This window comes from Carcharhinus amblyrhynchos, chromosome 6 (assembly GCF_965287045.1).
Source record: "Carcharhinus amblyrhynchos chromosome 6, sCarAmb.v2.hapA, whole genome shotgun sequence".
NCBI lineage: Eukaryota > Metazoa > Chordata > Chondrichthyes > Carcharhiniformes > Carcharhinidae > Carcharhinus > Carcharhinus amblyrhynchos.
Window position 1 is genome coordinate 56,506,296 of NC_137329.1, and position 18,904 is coordinate 56,525,199.

Genomic DNA, 18,904 nt, shown 5'->3' on the forward strand with positions numbered 1-18,904 from the left:
CAGGCACCGATGGAAATGCGACCACATGTGGCATCACAGCTTCACGAAGCATTGGATGGTGCAGCAGATTAGTCTCCACATACACTGTGTTAGCAATCAGGTACATGGCACTTGATGCTTTGGTGCCACGTATTATACCATCCCAATCCCTCCTGATTCCACTGAAAAATTCACCTCGTCTCCTCAATTCTGCTGTCAAATATAATGAAATCTATATCCTCGAGTTATTACCTGCCTGACATAGAAAACAGTTCCTGCTTATTTATTCCCTGATGAAACAGCAGCGCTCCGAAAGCTCGTGATTCCAAATAAACCTGTTGGACTTTAACCCGGTGTTTTGAACCTTCTTTCTGCGTCCACTCCAGTGTAACGCCGGCATCTCCACATCTTATTTACTCCACCACACTGGGATCTTAAATTTGGAAACTACTAAATAATGTGGAGACATTAGCATGTGGCAGGAAGTTTCAACATTCACCCCCACCTCCGTGCCCGCCTCCTCCCCCCTTCCCCGAGACCCCCTCCCTCTAAAAAAAAACTCAAGAGGATGCCGATATTTTTAAACTTAATATGGTCAGAATATTTTTGGACCCATTCTGTATTTTGGGAGCCTCCTCTTGACAGGCGTGGAGAATTAAATTCACCATCGCCTCTAAGGGGCCAGCTCAGCCCAGCGTGAAGAAGACTATTGTGACCAGGATCTCAAATCCGGTATACTGGTTTATATATACGGTTATGGTTTAACCGGGTAGCAGTGAGCCCTGTGCTCCTACAGGCCTCAGGGACTCAGACAACCTACAGCAAGCTCCTCAAAGCACTGGGGAAGCCCCATCAACGAGGCACTCACTAGATCCTCCAAAACTGGTGACAAAATAGGCTATCCAACAGCAGCATCCTTTCCGTAAACAACTTGCCCAGTTTTGAGATTCAATCATTCAAAACCAGCTCCACTGGGTGGGACATAAGACATAGGAGTTTAATTAGACTATTCAGCCCATTGAGTCTGCTCTGCCGTTCAACATGGCTGATATGATTCTCATCCCCATTCTCCTGCGTTCTTCCAAAACCCTTGATCCCCTTATTGATCAAGGACCTGTCTTAAAAACACTCAATGATCTGGCCTCCACAGCCCTCTGTGGCAATGAGTTCCACAGATTCACCACCCTCTCATTAAAGAAATTCCTCCTCATCTCAGTTTTTAAGGAGCGTCCATCCACTCTAAACCTGCATATTAGCCTTCAGAGAGTCTTGGACCAAGTCCCTTTGTGCTTCAGATTTCTGAAGTCTTTCCCCATTTAGACGAAGACATAGACTACGTTCTAATTAAAATCCCTCACACCAGACTTCCGAGGCAACCACTCCACTTGGAACTCGGATGTGGCAAGAGACTATCAGGAGGATTTCCTCAAAGCATTCCTGAGGAGATCAAACATTATCGCTGACTCATGGGAGACCCCCAGCCTGTGACCCACCTAAATAGAGAAAGTTCACTCGGGGAAGGCACCAAACACATCGAGAGACTTCATTAAGCACGTGGAGAGGTAAAGTCGAGGTGTTAGAGGGAGTACACAAACCTCCAAGCAACACAACTACCCAAGTCCCCAAGTATCACCGACCCCGCATGTGGCAGAGTCTGCACATCCTGCATTTGATTTAACACAGAACCCACTGAATTGAAGTGGAAACAAGTCACCCTTCATCCTGAGAAAATAAGTACTCGTGTATTAATTTTTTGAGGACACTTTTCTGGCGGAATTCTTCAACATTGCTAGGGCCTGGTCTGAAATAAAAGCGTATTAAACCTGTGGCTGTACTGAAATCTTGCTCCAGTCCCTCTATATAACAGACCTCAGTTAGCTGTACAGTGGGTCGTGGATGCCCCCTGGTGGACAAGATTAAAGAAATCAATTCCATGCTCCCGGACTACCTGGATGCACTACAGTTTGCCTACCGCTGCAGCAGGTCTACAACAGATGCCATTTCTCTGGCCCTGCACTCAACCCTGAAACACCTAAATAACAAGGACACCTATGTCCAACTCCTATTTATTGACTACAGATCAGCCTTTAACACCAATATTCCCATGAAACTCATCACCAAATTCCGTGGCCTGGGCCCCGGATCCTCCCTCTGTGAGGATGCATCCTGAACTTCCCAACTCACAGGCCACAATCAGTAAAGATAGGCAACAACTCCACCTCCACGATCATCCTCAACACCAGTGCCCCACAAGGCTGTGTTCTCAGCCCCCTACTATACTCCTTTACACTTACGACTGTGAAGCAAAATTCCCCTCCAGTTCAATTTTCAAGTTTGCTGACAGCACCACCATAATGAGTCGGATTGCAGACAACGACGAGGTAGAGTACAGAAATGAGATAGAGAATGTGAACTGGCACAGCAACAATAATCTCTCCCTCAAAGTCAAACGAAAATTGTCATCGACCACGGAAAGCATAAAGGAGAACATGCCCCTGTCTACATTAATGGGGACGAAGTAGAAAGGATTGAGAGCTTCAGGTTTTTAAGTGTCCAGATCACCAACAATCTGTCCTGGTCCTTTCATGTTGATACCATAGTTAAGAGAGTCCACCAACGCCTTCACTTTCTCAGAAGACAAAGGAAATTTGGCATGTTAGCTACGATTCTCATCAACTTTTACAGATGCACCATAGAAAGCATTATTTCTGGTTGTATCACCGCTTGGTATGGTTCCTGCTCTGCCCAAGACCATAACCAACTACAAAAGGTCATGAATGTAGCCCAATCCATCACGAAAACCAACTTCCCATCCATTGACTCTGTCTACAATTCCCGCTGCCTCAGCAAAGCAGCCAGCATAATCTGAGATCACATACCAACCGACTCAAGAACAGCTTTTTCCCTGCTGCTATCTGACTTTTGAATGGATTTACCTTGCATTAAGTTGATCTTTTTCTACACCCTAGCTGAGACTGTAACACTACATTCTGCACTTTCTCCTTTCCTCCTCTATGAACAATATGTTTTGTCTGTAAAACGCGCAAGAAACAATACTTTTCACTGTGTGTGAATACACGTGACAATAATAAATCAAATCAAATTCACTACACTCGTTGAGGGAGGGGAGGGAACCTTCTGTGGAAATGAATTCCATAAATTCACCACCCTCTGGCTGAAGAAATTCCTCATCTCGGTTCGAACCCTTTACTCTGAGGCTGTGCCCTCGGATCCTGGTTTCTCCTACTAATGGAAACATCTCCCCCTGTCCACTCTATCCAGACCTTTCAGTATTCTAAGTTTCAATAAATTCCCCGCTAATCCTTCTAAACTCCAAATAAGTTTAAGTTTATTCATTAATGTTACAAGTAAGCTTACATTAACAACCTAATGAAGTTATTGTGAAAATCCTTAGTCGCCACACTCCAGCACCTGTTTGGGTACACTGAGGGAAAAGTTAGCATGGTCAATGCACCTAACCAACATGCCTTTCAGACAGACGCACAGTCCTTAAATCCTCCTCATAAGTCAAGCTTTTCATTCTTGGGATCATTCTCATGAACTTCCTCTGGACCCTCGCCAAGGCCAGCATATCCATCCTTGGATACAGGGCCCAAAATTGCTCACAATATTCCAAATGTGGTCTGACCAGAGCCTTATAAAGCCTTAGCAGTACATCCTTGCTTTTATGTTTTAGTCCTCTTGAAATGAATGCTAACATTGCACTTGCCTTCCTAACGACCAACTCAATCTACATGTTAACTTGAAAAGAATCCTGAACCAGGACTGCCAAGTCCCTTTGTGCTTATGATTTCTGAATTCTCTACCCATTTAGAAAATAGTCTACGTCTCTATTCTTCCTACTAAACTTTCCTATATTGCATTCCACCTGCCACTTCTTCGCTCAATCTCCCACCCTTCTGAAGTCCTTCTGCAGCCTCGCCTCCTCAATACTACCTGTCCCTCCACCTATCGTATCATCTGCAAACTTAGCCACAACGCTCCCAGTTCCTTCATTTGGATCACTGATATATAAAGCAAAAAGCTGTAGTCCCAACACTGACCTCTGCAGAACTCCACTGGTCACTGGCTGCCATCCTGCAAAGGATCCTTTTATTCCCACTCTCTGCCTTCTGTCTGTCAGTCAATCTTCTATCCATGCTGGGACATTGCCTCCAATGGTTTCTTACCTTATTCAGCAGCGTCCTCTGCAGCACTTTGTCAAAGCCCTTCTGGAAATCCAAGTAGATAATGTCCACTACCCTGCTCATTACCTCCTCCAAGAATTTTATCAGATTTGTCAGGCATGACTTCTCCTTGGTGAATCCATAATGACTCAGCCTTATTTCATCCTGCACTTCCAGGTACTCCAAAATCTCATCCTTAATAATGGGCTCTTAAAATCTTACCGACGACCAAGGTTAGGCTTTCTGGCCTGTAATTTGCCATCTTTTACATTCTTCACTTCTTAAACAGGGGTGTTTCATTAGTGATTTTCTCGTCCTCTGGGCCCCTCCCTGACTCGTGGTTCCTGAAAGATCACCACCCTTCAGAACCCTGGGATATAGTCCATCTGATCGAGGTGATTTATCCATCTTCAGCCCTTTCAGCTTCCTTAGCACCTACTCCTTAACAATGGTCACCACACTCACCACTGCCCCTTGACTCTCTTGAGTTTCTGGTATGTTACTGGTATCTTCCACTGTGAGGATTGACGCAAAGCACCGATTCAGTTCTTCTGCCATTTCTTTGTTCCCCATTACTACCCCTCCAGGGTATTTTCCAGCATTCCAATGTCCACTCTTACCTCTCTTCAAAAAAAAATTCTTGCAATTTTTTTTTTATATTACTGGCTAGCTTAGTCTCATGTTTCATCTTCTCCCCCCTACAGCTTTTTTATTTGTCTTCCATTGATTTTTAAAGGCTTCCCACTAATCTTTGCCACATTGTATGCTTTTTCTTTTGTTTTTCTGCTGTCCCTGACTTCCCTTGTCAGCTATGCTTGCCTCATCCTCCCCTTAGTGTGCTTTTCCTTCCACGGGATGAAATTCTGCTGTATCTCCCGAATTACTCCCAGAAACTCCTGCCATTGCTGTTCAATTATCTTCCCTGCTAGGCTCCTCTCCCAATAGCTCTGGCAAATTCCTCCCTCATGCCTCTATAGTTATCTTTACTTAACGATAATGTTGCATCTGATTCCAGCTTCTCACTCTCAAACTGCAGGGTGAATTCTATCATATCATGGTCACTGTCTCCCAAGGGTTCCTTCACCTTAAGCTCCCTTATCCAGTCTGCCTCATTACACACCAGCAAATCCAGAATTGCTTGTTCCCGAGTGCTCCAAAAAGCCACCTTGCAGAAATCCACAAATTCCTTTTCTTAGGATCCACTAAGTACCTGATCTTCCCAGTTCACCTGTATGTTGAAGTCCCCCATGATCACTGTTACCTTGCCTTTCTTACACACTTTTTTTTTTAATCTCCTGGTGTATTTAGTGTCCCACATCCTAACTACTGCTTGGAGGTCCATCACTTTTTTATCTTTGCGGTTCCTCAACTCTACCAACACAGATTCGACATTTTCTGACCCTATATCACTACTTGCTATCGGTTTAATTTCATTTCTTACTAACAAGGCAACCCCACCCCCTCTGCCCACATTGATAGGATGTGTATCCTTGGATATTTAGCTCCCAACCCCTTGCAGCCATATCTCTGTGATGCTCAGAACTTCCTACCCACTAATTTCAATCTGTGTTACCAGCTCATTTACCTTATTTTGTACACTGTGCGCATTCGAATACAGTTACATTTAAATTAATTTGTCACAAGTAGGTTTACATTAACATCGCAATGACGTTATTCTGAAAATCCCCTAGTTGCTACATTCTGATGCCTGTTTGGGTACACTGAGGGAGAATTTAGCATGGCCAATGCACCTAATCAGCACGTCTTTCAGACTGTGGGAGGAAACAGGAGCACTTGAAGCAAACTCACATTGACAAGGGGAGAACATGCAAACGCCACACAGTTAGCGACCCGAGGCCGCGATCGAACCCGGGTCCCTGGCGCTGTGAAGCAGCAGTGCTAACCACTGTGCTACCTCGGTTATTCCTGTTAGGAATTCAGTGGCATTTTGACTGCAGATGAGGGGCCCAGGGGAAAAGACCATCATCACAAATCACAATACTTCAGGATAAACAAACTTGTTCAGCAGTGGACTAGACATGATTAAACAGTCAGCTATTTCCGGGGAAAGGGAAGAGTTAGGGAGCAATTTGTAAACCAAGACAACAGTACGGAATTAAAACAAAATCTGCTTCCATGGGGGTCTGCACATTTCAGTTCAGTCACTTATTAAACAGTTCAACGATTCAATACATTGCAGAGTTTTGCATCATTTAACAAAGGAACGTTTTCCACAAGAGCAGCAGGATTAAAGAGCGTGCCCAGCTCCGTGCTGTCAATCACGTTCCGTCACACAGCGACACAGCCCATACAAGAGGCAGCGAGCTACACACAGGAGGGACAGTTCAGACAAAGCAGCGCACTTGCAGTAAAAGCTGGCTGAGGTCAAACTCTTGCACTGTATGTTAGTGCGTTAAGGGGCATCAGGTCTCCTCATGGGATCAGACAGCCGTGGGGGTGAGGTCACTTCCAGGACAGAACAACACTAGGTGTTGGGGCAGCACCGTGGCACAATGGTTATCTTTGCTGCCTCACAGCGCCAGGGACCCAGGTTCAATTCCTGGCTTGGGTGACTGTCTGTGCAGAGTCTGTACACTCTCCCTGTAAACGTGTGGGTTTCCTCTGGGTGCTCCAGTTTCCTCCCACAGTCCAAAGATGTGCAGGTTGGGATGACTGGCCATGCTAAATTGCCGCTAGTGTCAGGAGGATTAGCAGCATAAATACAAAGGGTTATGGGAATAGAGTCTGGGTGAGTTTGTGGTTGACGCAGATTCGATGGGCTGAATGGCCTCCTTCTGCACTGTGAGGATTCTATCATTTGGCCCTTTGGAAACTCCAGAGAGAGAACTGATGGCACTCGGATTTCCACAGTTTGCTGAGGCCTTGGATTTTCTCTGCAGAAAAGGTGATCAAAGTGCTTTCTCTGCCATTGCTGGGAGTTCTGCCCTATCCTCCTTTCACCTCTGGGATCAAATCGAATCAGTGAGTAGATGGAGCAGAGATGAACAATTTTCATAGTTTATTAGCCTGCCCAGCCCAGGGGTTGGGGAGCCAGGTCGATGTCTGTGGGTGGGAGTGGAGAATGAATGGCCTGGATAGCCAGCACTGCTGGCTCTCTATATCGGCTTTCTTGCCTCTCAGAGATCATGTGGTTCTAGCAGGACATGGGATACGATGTGGAGATGCTGGCATTGGACTGGAGTGGGCACAGTAAGAAGTCTCACAACATCAGGTTAGGGTGCAACAGGTTTATTTGGAATCACGAGCTTTCAGAGCGCTGCTCCTTCATCAGGCGAGTGGAGAGTTGGGTTTGTGAACACAGCATATATAGACAAAGACTCAATTGCAAGATAATGGTTCAAATGCGAGTCTTAACAGGTAATCAAGTCTTTATAGGTACAGATGTGTTTATCCCTCTCTCCACTCGCATTGCCTGCACCTGTAAAGACTTGACTACCTATTAAGACACGCATTCCATTGATTATCTTGCAATAGTGTCTCTGTCCATATATGCTGTGCTCGCAAACCCAACTCTCCACTCATCTGATGAAGGCGCAGCGCTCCGAAAGTTCATGATAAACCTGCTGAACTTTAACCTGGTGTCATGAGAATTCTTACTGAGGACATGTGACAGGTAGTGTCAATAGTGATGCCTTGTCGCTCCACAATAGTTACAAGGCATCACTATTGTGGAGGATAATCTGAATGGAGCAGGGGGCCTTTATCTCTCTTGTCAAATTTTGTTATGAGCTAATCCATTCGGAGGTAAGTGCAGATTGTGAATAATCCATCCTTTCAGCTAAAATAGTCAGATTGTGCTGCAGCTCTCTAGTCTGCCGGCAGATGGTGCTGAGTCCCTGGTAGGAATCTCCTAACATGAGGCAAAGTGTGTGTCTGCATCCGTATTTGTGTCAGCACGTGTATCGGTGTCTGAGTACATATGTCTCTGTATGCATGCGTTTGATTCTGTATGCGTGTCTGCATGTTTTTTCTGTATGCGTGTCTGTGTCTGCATGCATATCAGTCTGTGTGTCTGTGTCTCTGTATGTGTCTTTTTGCGTGTGTGCATGTGTTTCTCTAAATGCATGTGTGTCTGCATGTGTCTCTGTACGCGTGTGTCTGCATGTGTTTCTCTGTATGCATGTGTGTCTGCATCTGTGCGTGTCAATTGTGCCTCTGTCTTTCTGCATGCCTATCTGCATATGTGTGAATCTGTGTATCTCATTGTTTGTGTTGTGTGTGTGGCTGCCTCTGCATTTGCGTGTCTGTCTCTCACAACGTACATATGTGTGTCTGTGTGGGGAGCAAATCCCAGACTTGTCTCTGACAGGTCTGCGCGCTCTTGATCCAAGAGTGGGTGATAGTGTATGGTGGCTGGAATGATGATGTTTCCTTTGTGCCGATCAGAGAACATTATAAATCCTGATTTTCAATATTTAGGTTGCAGCCGACAAATTTCCAGCCAGGTTGTTCCCAGGGAGAGAGTTTCCAATGGGAAGCAGAGGGAGAACACTTGGCCAACATCGGGAAAACTGCATCATGAATCTGGAACAATGGGTTCATTTCTGGATCCATCGCCTCAGGAGCAGACACTCCAGAACATTCTGGGACTAAAAGAGTTTTTTTTGTGAGGGAAGATTGCATAAAACCAGGTTGCAATCCTTCAAATTGTATAATGGAGGCTTTTGAGATGATTAAGTGATCCGCTCACTAATCCACCCTTACCTAATGCACTCTGGTCAGGGACTCCAGAAAATGGGGCTGTAATGAGGTAGCACTTCTTCACACACAAAGGGGGCATTGGAATCTAGAATTTTCTCACCGTAAGGACTGTGGATGAATTGGATTTGGTAAGATTTTTTGCTGGCCGAGGATGTCCAGGGAAATGGAAACACGGTGAGTGGATGGAGAAACGACTCACATCATCCAGGGTTTGACTGAATGCAGAACAGAGCTGAGGAGCTGGGTGACCTACTCCTGCCCTTCAGGGTGAAGAGAGATGAAGGCTTGTGGCCTGGTCTGATCCCATGCAGTGACCTCTGCGGCAAGAAGCAGACACACTGCATTTTTGTTCTGCAAGCCTTGTGGCCCCAGCAGGCCACTAATGGAAGTGGAAAAAAAAAACCAACATACTTATACACGACGGAACTGCGCTTTATCTTCCTGGAGCCACGGCGACTCTGCCGCATGCCCATCAAATAAGGAATGACTCCCTTTGGCGGCAGCCGGATTCTGGTGAAAGAATTGATCTCGTTACCATGGGAACACCAGGCAGACAGTTGCATGCCGTCAAGGTGGACAGAATTGTTACAGCTACAGGATACTTTGTTCTATTCCATTGGAATGGGTGGGGGCAGAGTTCACAGTCGCACAGGCCAGACACCAACACTCCTGCACAGGCCCCAACACATGTACACACAGGCAAACATAAAAGATCAAGGGTTATAGATAGAATCAGGGCAGGTAAATAGAGTTAAGTTACAGGTCAACCATGAACTAACTGAGTTATGGACAATCTTGATGCCACCTTACTGACCTCCTCCTATGCCTAAAGATCCCACTCTTAAATCAAAATTGGCAGAGAAAGCAAATGATTGAAGGGGATGTACCACTAGCCACTGTTACAGAACATTCTGGATCCCAAAATTCCCTGTGCAGATCACAGCCTCCGGGAACATGTCACCTTCACATAATATCCTGTCACAACACAGAGGGAAGAATCTGGCTCTTTAAGGTCATACTCAGTATCAGTCATCACACCTCTGTACACACAGGCACAAACCTTTGTGTTGCACACACACACTATTACACCTTTCACAGGAGAAGATATCATGAAGACAGTGGTGCAGTGGTAATGTCACTGAAACAGTAATCCAGATGCTCTGAAGACATAGGTTCAAGTTCCACAACGACTTGTGGAACTTAAATTGAATTCATAGACTTTCTCAGCAATGGTGATTATGACAACTATCAGTGATTGTTGTAAAAAGCCATCTGGTTCACTGAAACTCTTCAGGGAAGGAAATCTGCTGTCCTGGCCTACATGTGGCTAACCACCAATTTAAAGGCAATTTAGGGATGGGCAATAAATGCTGGCCTTGACAGAAATGCCCAAATCCCATGAATGAATAAAAACACAGTCTCCATTTTACACATACATGCTTATGTCACAGACACTTCATGATCTCCATTTACATAGGCTCACACTTCCTACAAAGAGTTACACGGACACACACACAACCATAAACTCAAATTTCACACACATTTGAGGTGGTTCTCCACGCTATCGGGTCGCACGGTGGCAGAGTGGTCAGCACTGCTGCCTCACAGTGCCAGGGACCCAGGTTCGATTCCCAGCTTGGGTCACTGTCTGTATGGAGTCTGCACATTCTCCCTGTGACAGTGTGGGTTTCCTCCGTGCGCTCCAGTTTCTTCCCACAGTCCAAAAAATGTGGGGGGTTAGGTGGATTGGCTTGCTAAATTGCCCCTTAGTGTCAGGGGGACTAGGTAGAGTAAATACATGAGTTATGGGGATAGAGCCCGGGTGGGATTGTGGTCGGTGCAGACTCGATGGGCTGAATGGCCTCCTTCGGCACTGTAGGGATTTAATGATTCTATGACCTCTTCTCACGTCATCCTCCGGCATGGAATTAACCCTCTCCTTCCATCCACGAGCCAACTGCTTTCTCACACCATGTGAGAGTATGGTTACATATGGGGTCACATTGAGGCAGCTATTCCTGGGAGCGTGGGCTGAGCACTTGTGTTGAAGTAGCTGCTAAGCTAGTAAATGAACTGCTCTTTGTTGTTAAGGATCAAATCTTCCAATGGCCAATTTCAGATGGCAGTGCAGGTGTGAACATGTACTACCTGGTTACTGGGCCAGAGTTGGGGTGGAGTGCTGTGTTATACAGTATATAAATGAATAATGTTGTTCTGTTGGCATGTTGATATAAACTGCTGCACTCTTCACTGAGCCAGGATCGGGCAGTTAGCTTTGCTGCCATAACTCTGCAGTGTATTCTATAATGGTCTGACGCTCAGGCATCCTGTTTAACTCACATGCTGATGTACCACGTACTGGCAGCTGTCCAACTACTAACAGGTTTCTCCCAGTTTAACCTCAATGAATATACGGTTTTCCGGGATTCAGCCACTTCCCACAGTTCAGGAACTTTCGCAATTCACACAATTCTCTATCTCTCAACTGATTAGAAACAGAAAGTCTGAACAGTTTGCCTGAGACACACACCTCACCTTATTCACTCCATAGTCTGCCCCATCATCGTTCAGTGGGGTAAGTGTAACAGAATTCAATGGTGTGTGAACACTTAGTTATTCTTCCTGCCAGTAAATGTATCTGTAACAGCTTCTTCTTGCACACATTCACAAACAATCAATAGTTCACACATTTCCAAAGGACCTATTGCCCATACTGTGTTTTATCTCAGAACTAAAAGCTAATATACGCAGTACCTGTGCACAACAAACCCCCAACACAACAAATTCACACCAAATAATTAAAATATACTGTACCCACGTACGATAAGCCCAATTAAAATATACACTGTACCCATGTACAATAAACCCAAATAATTAAAATATAAACTGTACTTGTGTACAATAAACCCCTATCACAACAAACTCACACCAACTAAATACAGTATAAAACATCAAGTTGCGGAATTAGTGGCATAGTGGTAATGTCACTGGGTGAGCAATCCAGAGGCCCAAGTTAATGGGTTCAAATCCCACCACAGCAGCTGGTGGAATTTAAATTCAAGTAATAATTTGGACTATAAAGCTAGTCTCAATAATAGCAATCATGAAACTATTATGTTGTAAAAATGTTTAAAAACCCCATCTGATTCATTAATGTTCTTGAAGGAAGGGAAATCTGCAATTCTTACCTGGTCTGGCCTACTTGGGTATAATCAAGACTATGGCACAGTCATTGACTTGGATACTAACAACACTATGGCACTAAGAATACTCAATCTTCCGAGCTTTATTACTCGTGCACAAGGAGGACACAGATGCAGAGGGACGCACTGCTAGGTGTTCTGTCGATTCATACAGATGTATTGCAGATATAGTTCACAACAGAAAATGAGAAACAAGCAATTTTCTAATCCTTAATTTACATACATAGTCCACCAGTCATAGTGTAGCTTTTTGTCCTTTCTTATCCAATAGAAAACTGTCTCCTTCTAATCCATCATTAGCATAATATGTGGCCATTCCTTGTTTTTGGCATGAGTTCTTCTACTTGTCTTTGGTTCCTGTGGCCACGGCAGGAACATAGAGTTTAAGAAACTGACACAAGGTGAGATTAGTCACTTCTCTGAATAAGCAACCGCCGACCTCATGAAAGCCTTCCCTGCACTTAAGCATTTTCCATTCTTACTAACAGAACTGTCTGCCACAGTTGCTGTAACTTAATTTCAACAACACCTTTAAAACAGATGAGAGGAGGAGGAATTTCTTTGCTGAATGAGGGCCATTCTTCCTCAGAGAGCAGTACATTGTATATGTTTAAGGCCAAGAAATTATTGATCTATAATGAAGTCAAGGCTTATGAGGGAACAAGTGGGGCTAAGACCACAATCATCAGGCAGGATTTTAGTGAATGGTGCAGCAACATTGATGGGCTGAATGGCCTACCTTTGCACCTATTTCTCATGACCTAATGTCATGGTCACCTGGCAGCAGCTGCCCCTCATTCTGTCAACTCAGCTATCAAGGGATAAGATGTCATATTTGGTAACAGATCTTAGCCACCACCTTTACCTTGTTCAAATTCAATGGGCCTGGTCGTTTTGCAAAGGTAGTATGTGCCCCCGTGATTTCAATGGGGAAAATCAATCTCCTGGAGCACGGTACTGCGCTTAGTACTTTAGGCGTCTGGATTTAATCCAGAGAATAAGAATTTAAGTCCCATCACGACCGTCTGAAAGGTTTAAATTGTTAAATAAAAGACTGAAATAGAGAAGCTGGAATCATCTTATAAGGGACAAGCCTAACATCAACTTGATTAAAAGTCTAACGTTGACCTTGAAACCATTGAGGATTGTTGTAAAAACCATATCTGGTTCACAAATGTCCTTTTAGGGAAGGAAATCTGCCCTCCTTCCCTGGTCGGGCCTATACGTGACTCCAGATCCACAACAATGTAGCTGACTCTTAAATGCCCCCTCAAGAGAAATTAAGGATGGGCAATAAATGCTGGCAGCAATGCCCACATCTGACAAAATCATTTTTAAAAATGGAAAGCAATCATTGTTGAACTGACTTTATTCACCACTGGCCAAACAAGAGGGTTGCAGTAATATAGCACAACTATTGTGTGTTTGAAATGTTCTGTAAACCAACTTGCTTCCTCAATGCCTTTTAGGTAAGGACACTTGCCATCTGTAAGGCAACTGGCCTACAAGTGACTCCTTCAGTCCCACACCAATGTGGATGACTCTGACTGAAGAGTAAGAGGAAGTCACACAAGCTTCAGCTGCTACCAGCGGTTCAAGGACTAGAACCAAACACCTCTGACAACAAGGCGATCAAGCAGTGGTCTCTGTGCAAGCTCTGAGGGAAAAGGAGATGGTGGATCCTGTCAGTTAGTTCCTAGAGCAGGCTGTCAGAGTCAATTAGCAGAATATGTCATCACCGGAACTTTCAAACAAGCACCAAGGCCTAGCTTGGCTGTTGGAGAGAAGGACACATCCTGTCAGATCCTTCATGCACACCCAAAAAGACTTTGCAGCACCGCACGCTGCCCTTAAAGTGGCTGTGGAGGAGGTGGGGGGTGGGAATGAGGCAGTCACGCAACTCCTTGTGGAATGTGCCTTTACAAAGAAGGTCTGGAGAGAGATACAGCGGTAGTTGTCGAGGTTCATCCTGAGCAGCTCTGTGATGCGAGACTCTATGCTCTGAGGGCTGTTTCCAGGGACGCACAGAGACAAACATCAACTGCTGCTGGAGGCTCAACTCAGTGAAAAATGCTCTTTGCTCTGCCCGAAACTTGTTGATCTCCCATGCAAAGAGCTGTTCTTGACCGAGTGATACAGACTGGCACATTCGAAAGTCCAGGACTACATGCTGAGGGATGCACTCAAGCTGCGGTAGCTGTGATCAAGGCACAATGGGGAAAAGATCATTACATAGGACCTTTCAGCCAATATAAACTGAGGGGCTAGTAACTGGGTAAAACTCTTCAGACTGTGTGTATATTTCTAACTGTGTGTAATGTTACTGAAGCACCACAGAGGGCACCATGACCAACGTATATAGTTTGTAATGAATTTTGGACTTTGTAATTAAAATATTGATCTGAACTCAAGAGAGCATTTTGATCTGAGGAAAACCTGTAAATATTGTAGAAGTTTACTTTCGTAATAATTGGAAACGTTTTATAATGTGCTTTTCAGACTTTATACAAATAAAGGATATTTTTGGAAAAAAATATTAGATTAACTGCCACCTTCTCAAGGCAATGAGGGAGGGTATAAATGCCAGCAATACCCATAACAGCGACTCCAGATCCACACAATTTAGTTGAATTTAAAATGAGATAGATTGTTATACAATAGGATCTCAAGTCCCTGTGCATCCCAAGAAGACAGAAAGCTGTGCCGTATCTGTAGCAGCAGCTGATCACATATTAAACTCCTCTTCATTAAATAATAAAGATTTCGGAGTATAATTCTGTCGTAGCTGTGCTGCCCTTGGGCTATCAGCTAACATGTATTAATAAGCTTGGGTTAAGCCTGGACATAATACTGGAACACCCATGGACTGAAACCTTTTTAAACATCAGCTATTTAGCAATAGCCCTGGGAAATTGGCAAGGAATCTCTATAAATAGAACTCTGAAGCTGTGCCATTTGGATCTCATGATCTGCAGCTCACATTCCACAGTCACAACAACAACTTACATTTAAAAAGCACACTTAGCTGGCACAGTGGTGCCTCATGGCATCAGGGTCCCAGATTCAATTCCTGGCTTGGATCACTGTCTGTGCAGAGTCTGCACATTCTCCCCATGTCTGTGTGGGTGTCCTCCAGATGCTCTGGTTTTCTTCCACAGTCCCAAAGATGTGCTGGTTAGGTGCACTGGTCATGCTAAATTCTCCCTCGTTGTACCCGAACAGGCGCCGGAGGGTGGCGGCTAGGGGATTTTCACTAACTTCACTGTAGTGTGAATGTAAGTCTACTCGTGACACCAATAATGAACTTAAATGTAAAACGTTCCAAGATTCTTCAGCGAGAGCGACATCAACAAAAGACACCAGCTGCACATGGAGACATCAGAACAGGTGACCAAAAGGATGATCAAAGAGTTGTTGATTTGAAGGAGTGTTTTGAAGGAGTGTTTTGAAGGAGTGAAAGATGGTGAGGTTTAAGGAGGGTCATGACCACGGCAGCTGATAGCACTGCCATCAAAGATGGAGAGATTCAAATCAAAGGTATGGAAGAGGCCAGGACTGGAAGAAATCTCGAAGGCTCATAGGGCTGGAGGAGATTACAGAGATAGGAAGGGGAGTGAGTTCGTGGAGGGATTGAAAACAAGGATGAGAATTTTACAGTTGAGACACTGTCAGACTCGAAGCCAGCGAAGGAGCAACAAGCGAGACAATGGGTGAACGAGGCTCGGACTGAGTTTCAGGTGAGCACCAAGCTCATACAAGATGGCAGAGCAGCCAGGAGAGGTTCAGAATAGCAAAGGCAACAACGAGGCAGATGAGAATTATTGCAACAGATGTGCTGAGGTATTTAAGTTTGTTTATTAGTATCACAAGCAGGCTTACATTAACAGGGCAATGAAATTACTGTGAAAACGCCCTAGTCGCCACTATAGCGCCTGTTCGGGTACACGGAGGGAGAATCTAGCATGGCCAATGCACCTAACCAGCACGCCTTGGACTGTGGGAGGAAAGCGGAGCACCCGAAGGAAACCCAGGCAGACACGGGGAGAATGTGCAAACTCCACACAGACAAGCCGGGAATCGAATCCGGGTCCCTGGCGCTGTGAGGCAGCACTTCTAACCACTGCGCCAATATGCCACCCAGGGTGGGGTCAGAGTTCAAGCTGGATGCAGGAGGTCTTAGCAATAGTGCAGCAAGCGTGTGGTAGGAAACTCATCTCTACCTCGAACAACAACAGTCTGGCCAAAAAACAGATGGATCTTGTGGCCAGAACGAAAGGGAATGTTTTCCGAGTGTTAACAGCAATGTGGAAAAAGATGTCATGAGAGACAGTGGTGAAGTAGAGCTGAAGACCACCGATGTTCACGTGGAACTGAATGTATTTCTGGCCTTCGTCACCAAGGGGCAACATTCCAATAAGAAATACAAGGGGGGCCAAGGAGAGATGGTTAGGGAGTGGGAGAGAAACCATTGCAGATCATTCTCTGGCTACAGTCTGATAGATAAATGTAAAACTAGGCTCAGGGCAGCTTCATCCAGCTGCACAAAGGGGAGGAGGTGCCTCAGAGAATGGGCTGGCACACGTGAGGGAGGTGTAGTTTATCATGACCACAGTCACAGTAAATATTGTGGCTTGGACAAAGGCCATTTTGGTAATGCGGCTGAACCAAAAGCCAGCTCCAAACTCGGATTTTCACACCAATGAGTTTGAGGACTTTGGAACAGAAATGGAGGTTAAATTTGAGGAAGTGGTTTGCAAGGACCAAAGAACCACAGCATAGAATCCCAACAGTGCAGCAGGCGGCCGTTTGGTCCATCGAGTCTGCACCGACTCTCCGAAAGAGCATCTTCCCCAGGTCCCCTCCCCTCAGGCCTATCCTCATTACCTTGCACATTTACCACAGCTAATCTACATCACCTATACCACCTTTGGACTGTGGGAAGAAACTGGAGTACCCAGAGCACAGGGAGAACATGCAGACTCCACACAGACAGTCAGCTAAGGCTAGAATTGAACCTAGGTCCCTGTTGCTGTGAGGTTCTGTGCCACCGTGCCACCCTCAGAGGGGAGGAGGGAAGGTTTTTTTCCCCCCCAAGGAGAGGGGGCGATGACAGCATGGTTGAAAGGGAGAAGGGTTGGGGGGGTGGCCATAGTAAAGGTGTTTGGTGGAAGACTGTTTCAGAGGATTGGGGCTTACTGATGGAATCCCTACAGTGCATTGAGTCTGCACCAACTATCTGACAAGAGTATTTTACTCAGGCCCTCTCCCCCACCTAATATCTGTAACCCTACACATTTAACCTAGCTAATCCATCTGACCTACACATCTTTTTAATGACAATTTAGCATGGCCACTCAACCTAACTTGTACACCTTTAGCGTGGGAGGAAACCAGAGCAACCGGAGGAAACACCCACACACAGGGAGAATGTGCAAACTCCACACCGTCACTCAAGGCCAGAATTGAACCTGGGTCCCTGAAGCTGTGAGGCTGCAGTGTGAACTACAGTGCCACCACCCCAGGGGCCAAATGGCCTCATCCGGCACTGTAGGGATTCTAGGGATCCTATCCTAGGCTAGTTAAACAAAGCAAAACAGATTTATTTACAAGGTGTTGCCTGATCGAAGTCCAATAAGGGAGAGAGATAAAAACCAGCAAACGACACATCATGTGACTCATCGCACACAGATGCATTGCTTTACAATACGGAACATCCTAACAGATGTGGGACTGAACGGCAAGACATTTAGAAAAGGGAACGACTATTAGGTTCACACAATAGGTCAGTCTGCATTAGAAGAGTCTGGAGTTAGATACTGCTGTAGACTGGGACCACAAAACAGCTAGCCGTGTACCTGTGCACAGTGCCAGGATTTCTGTCAATAACTGGCATGGCCCCCCTATCCTCGTTACAGAGATCACATGGTGTGGGAACCAAGCTGAAAAAGGAGGCTGAATACAATGCAAGAACACACAAAGAAAAGGTTTTCAGATGTATGTAGATTGTGGCGGGGTGGGGGGACACTTTTAAAGACTGAGTCACCATCTTTAACATGCTCACATCAGCAATCTTAACATCACTGTTAAGTGTATGACAGATACTTAGGTGCTGCACATAAGGCAGGTCTGATTATACAACACTGAAGCTCAGACTTCAACAGAAATCCAGGCAGCTGTCAGTCAGTCAGTATATATATTCTGTTTTAAACTCTTAAAAAGCCAGTTGGCAAAGTGTGGGAAGATGATGGCTCAAAATCACAAAATCCCTCTGGTGCAGAGGCCATTCCACCCATCAAGTCAGCACTGACAATAAGCCCACCCAGGTTCTATCTCTGCAACCCCATTTATTTACCCTTCTAATCCCCTGATACTAAGGAGCAATTTAGCATTGTCAATGAACCTAAATCGCACACCTTCGGACTGTGGGACGAAACCGGAGTACTGGAGGAAACCCATGCAGACACAGGGAGAATGTGTCGACTCCACACAGACAGTGATCCAACCCGGGAATGGAACCCGGGCACTGGCACTGTGAGGCAGCAGTGCTGACAACAGTGCCACCCTGGTCAATTGGTGCTTAGTTAGCATCAAGGACAGGTTTTCACAGCCTTTGGCAGAGAGAGAAGAGTGAATAGTTTTGAGATCCAAGTAAATGACAAGTTGGAGGAGGAGTTGGTGTAACCAGTGCGTACTAACAGTAAGAACAGGAAGAGATAGGGCGTATACAGCTTAGGAGAGCGGGGCAACACTGACTAAAGCTGCAGCCATGATGTGGAGATGCCGGCATTGGACTGGGATAAACACAGTAAGAAG

The 18,904-nt window shown here is 45.3% G+C and overlaps 1 protein-coding gene across 3 annotated transcripts in view; it reads right to left on the bottom strand.

Moving 5' to 3' along the window:
• The window catches only part of dgkza (diacylglycerol kinase, zeta a), a 475,544-nt gene that overhangs the window by 365,106 nt on the left and 91,534 nt on the right, over positions 1-18,904 (bottom strand). Inside the window, exon 2 of one of the 3 annotated variants that reach the window (XM_080190494.1) lies at positions 9,300-9,398. The exons of 1 other annotated variant lie outside the window; for it this stretch is intronic. In XM_080190494.1, the coding sequence (XP_080046620.1) occupies positions 9,300-9,398 (99 nt within the window). Of the gene's footprint in view, positions 1-9,299; positions 9,399-18,904 lie in introns of those variants that run through there. One more of the 3 variants, XM_080190493.1, reaches the window with a different exon arrangement.